At 39.6% G+C, this 4,497-nt stretch overlaps 1 protein-coding gene across 1 annotated transcript in view; it reads left to right on the top strand.

The window, feature by feature from the left end:
• The window catches only part of LOC107757740 (gastrula zinc finger protein XlCGF8.2DB-like), an 8,949-nt gene extending 4,859 nt beyond the window's left edge, over window positions 1-4,090 (top strand). Inside the window, exon 2 of the mRNA XM_016575307.1 lies at window positions 2,828-4,090. Within this exon, the coding sequence (XP_016430793.1) occupies window positions 2,833-3,804 (972 nt within the window). The 5' untranslated portion in view covers window positions 2,828-2,832 and the 3' untranslated portion in view covers window positions 3,805-4,090. The remainder of the gene's footprint in view (window positions 1-2,827) is intronic.
• Window positions 4,091-4,497: the final 407 nt, after the last annotated feature.

The raw sequence follows: 4,497 nt of genomic DNA, 5'->3' as shown, positions 1-4,497 counted from the left end.
GTGCGATGTTACGGCATGGGAGCGCTTTGTCGCGCGTTCACCAAGGCGAAAAGCCACAGTTCTAGAGAGAGAGAGAGCGAGCGAGCGAGGGCTTTGTGTCCAATTTTAAGCAGGCTGACTTTTTCCATCCCACAGGTCGTTGTTCCAATCAGATAGTGGCTGCGGGGCTTAGCCACGCCCCATACTGTTCCTTTATCATGCACAAGTCACATGCTGTTTGTAGGGAGTATTTCTGCAAGTTTTAAGTCGCGTTCACCAAGGCGAAAAGCCACAGTTCTAGAGAGAGAGAGAGAGCGAGCGAGCGAGGGCTTTGTGTCCAATTTTAAGCAGGCTGACTTTTTCCATCCCCCCGGGTGGTTGTCCAATCAGATAGTGGCTTAGCGGCTTAGCCACGCCCCATACTGTTCCTTTATCATGCACAAGTCACATGCTGTTTGTAGGGAGTATTTCTGCAAGTTTTAAGTACTTCTTATAAAAATAATCGTCATGCAAGGTTCTGTTTCTTTTGTTGTAAGAGGAGTTTGTAAGGGTCTCAAAAAGGGCCGGAAGCAGATGGTCAAACGTCATGTGATAGTCATGCATAGATCCCGTGTTTGCAGGCCTGAGGGCATCAGTTAATTTACTCATCCTTTTCCTGCTGGATATACTAGTTCTATTCATTGGCGATCACAAGACATCACGAGGTATCTATAGGTTATAGTCCTGATACAAAAGATCTCTGTGTTATCTCTTGATTAGATTGGTTCGTCATCTCATGATGAGTTGTTTCGGTGGCATATCAGTCCTGGTATTAAGAAATCCCTACAAGCTTCACTAATGTAAAGTTTGAGTGGGTTTTTATTCACATTAGTTCCTTCAATAATTTCAGGTTTGGTTATTTGCTCACATCTATAAGGGTTCAGAGGGGGGTTTGCAGGAGAGAGTTGGCTAGGTCAACACTGTTTCTGAACTTTTCCACCTGCAGTGGCACACAGCACGCTCGGGAGATGCAGACAAAGCATCACCAAAATTACAGTTGCTCACCACAATAGGTTGTTAGATTTTACTGTATTTGGCTGAGCAAAGGTTTGGGTGGCTCGTCAATTTATTAGATTTCTCTAATACATAAAATAAGTAAGCTTGACCAGAGTTCTTGTGGGGAGAAGAAGTTATTAAAAGTAGTATTGAAGCACAGATCTTCAGCAGCGACGTCAGCTTGTCGGCCTTCAAAATATCTTAACCCTTGTAAGAGTCCTAGCTTCTCCCAGAGTTCTGTCTGTGAGACAGAACTGGTCTGGGAAAAACCTGGTCACCTACTACAAGACCATTCCCCAGTACAAGACCTACTCCTTCGAATGGTAAATAGGAACACACCGCAAGGTTGACTATCCCAGTCACATGGTCTGACTTAAAGTTGACCTGATGGAGAGGAACACGATCACACCCCATCTTAATACCACATATTAGAACTTCAGAAATGGTGTACAAATTCTGCAAGAAGGGAAGTAACTCCTTCAGGATTAAGGACTGTTCTGAACCAGTATCTCGCAAGATCACAACAGGTTGATGCTCCTTGTCAGACAAGGAAACAATACCAGTAAGGATAAAAGGCTGCATGGACTTATTCTTAATTACAGACATAGTTTGTACAAGAGCAACCTTCCTAGATTTACCATCAACATTTTTCTTTTTCCCAAGCATGGCACTCTGCAATTAAGTGATCTGTTCCTTGGCAGTAAAAACAGACATGATGGCCTCATCCAGCAGGGACAGGCCTGCTGTCTGAATTAGCAACGAGCACAACGCACAAGAGAACACATGCGTTGAATCTCTTGTCACGGTGTTCATATGAGAAAATTGAGTGTTTGATGGCCGGAATGATGGAAATCCCTTTTGGTGTGTCAAGACAAATTCATCTGCCAATACACCAGCATCCAGTAGCGAGTTTACTTTTTGTTCATTAAGATTAACAACGACACCAAAAGCAACTTAAGCAACGGCTCAAAGGTAGTGGCCTTGCTGGAGAAACACAACTTTTCAAATAGGGCTCGTTTCTCTCGTGCAAATTCTACATGCGTCTGTTTTTCTGTTTTCGCATGCACTCTAAACTTCTGGCGATGAACCTCGGGGACCAACTCATAGGCTTTGAGAACAGCGGCTTTAACAATCTCATAATCCAGACTCTGTTCAATTGGTAACTGCGCAAATCCCTTGAGCCTTACCCATCAAAACTGCATTGTAGGAGCAGTGCCCACATATTCTTTGGCAACCTAAACTTTCTTGCAATGTGCTTGAAAGACTCACGAAAGGGAGGCACAAGCTTGATATATTTACTAAATTTGAATTTGGGATTTTTTTGTTCTACATCTGCACTAACAGGCACTAGGTGTGTGTGTGGGGGGTATCAAAATTATAACAAATTGTACTTTATGTGAAAATTGTTTTAAGTTCACTATTTTGTTTTAAAATCCTATTAAATGTTAAAAATAATGGCTTTCAATTCAACTGTAATGTTCAATTGCTATGATTAATGGCTAACATTGAGGGGGAAATGGATTTAATAGACACAGATCAGTAGCAGTATTGGTATCAATGATACTGGCCTTCCTTAATAATAGGCTACTTGGTAAAAAGATACCATTAAACCACATATTTTAAATACACAATCTTTGTTGTTTCTACATTAATGTGAAGATTCAATGTGAAATTATGACAATATAAATATATTAATATGCAATTAATTAGTTATTTTTTTAATCAATTGACAACACTAGTTCAAATGTTTTGATGTTTGTTGCTTTGTGCCATTAAACTGGTTTTAACTTGTATTTTTCTTATTTCACCTCAGACCTGATGGCACTGAAAGAGGAGAGTCAAGAACTGAATGAAACGGAAGAGAAAGATCAAAATGAGAAACATCATAGTTTCAAAACTGAAGAAAAATCGATTAGTTGCTCACAGAATGAAAATACTGCCTCACCAAAAAAAGCTCAAAAAACACAAACTACAAACCTTAATTCCTACATGAGAATCCATACAGGAGAGAGCTCTTTCACCTGCCAACAGTGTGGACAAATTTTCAATCAAAAAGAAAGCCTTGAAGTCCACATGAAAATTCACAATGAAAAGAAGCCATTCATATGCTCTCAGTGTGGAAAGTGTATTACACACAAAAAAAACCTTAATGCCCACATGAGAACTCACACTGGAGAGAGACCTCACACCTGCAAACTCTGTGGAAAGAGTTTCACACGTAACGGAAACCTTAAGACTCACATGAGAATTCACACTGGAGAGAATCCATTTGTATGTGATCAGTGTGGAAAGAGTTTTAAGCAGAAAAAACAACTTTATACCCACATTAGAAGTCACACTGGAGAGAAGCCATTCACATGTGATCAGTGTGGAACGAGTTTCAGATATAAAGAAAACCTTAATAATCACATGAGAATTCATTTAAGAGAAAACCGTTTTAAATGTCATCAGTGCGAAAGGAGTTTCACAGAGAGGAAACATCTTAAGAATCATGTAATAATTCACATCGGAGAAAAGCCTTTCATGTGCCATCACTGTGGGAAGAGTTGCTCAAGAAAAGGACACCTCAAGGTTCACATCCGAGTTCACACTGGAGAGAAACCTTTCACCTGCCCTCAGTGTGGAAAGAGTTTCAGGTTTAAAGGAAACCTAAAGGCTCACATTAGAAGTCACACCGGAGAGAAGCCATTCACATGTCTTCAGTGTGAAATGAGTTTCTCAAAAAGCACAGACCTGAAACATCATTTGAAAACTCATTCTGGAAAGAAATTGCCATTTTCCTCAGTGTGACAAAGGGTTTAGAAAAAGGAGCAATTTCAACAATCCATTCTAAAAGACAATTCAATTTTGTTGGCCAGATAAAATGACAGATAACGAAAAACGTAAATAAGATAATTTTTCAGTGCACCAAAACACAAAGTGCTAAAAGTCTCCATATTAAGGCAAAACATTCTCTCCGCCGAACAAAACTGAACAAAATGACTTTTTTCCATTGGTTGTAGGTGTTTATTTTAGCTTATTGTTTAGTCAAGTTGATTTCAATTTAATGTTGTAATATCTGGATGAGATTACTGATTGTGGAACCCTGATTTCCTGCTGATTACAGAACCGGCATTACTATCAAAATGCGCATGACAATCGCATTCGATTAATCGTGCAGCCCTAACTTAATGTTTCCTTTCCAATTAATTTGGTGCAATAAACAGTTTTGTTCCTTTATACATTGTCTTGCTTGTTAATTATATATTACAGAAAGTATTTTAAAGAATTTATTCATTCTCCACACTGCTTGTAGGCTTGAGGGATGCTGGAGCCGATCCCATATCTAGGGCTGAAGACAGGGAAAGTCCATGGACAAATGGCCAGTCAATCACAGGGCTAACTGTATTTAAAGGGATAGTTCACCTAAAAATGTAAGTTCTGTCGTCATTTACACACTCTTATGATGATCCAAACCCATAAGACTTTTGGTCATCTTCAAAA

This window comes from Sinocyclocheilus rhinocerous, unplaced genomic scaffold (assembly GCF_001515625.1).
Source record: "Sinocyclocheilus rhinocerous isolate Xijiao unplaced genomic scaffold, SAMN03320098_v1.1 scaffold4429, whole genome shotgun sequence".
Taxonomy (NCBI): Eukaryota; Metazoa; Chordata; class Actinopteri; order Cypriniformes; family Cyprinidae; genus Sinocyclocheilus; species Sinocyclocheilus rhinocerous.
Note: the sequence above shows the minus strand (reverse complement) of the source record. Positions and strands in the feature narration are given on the sequence as shown.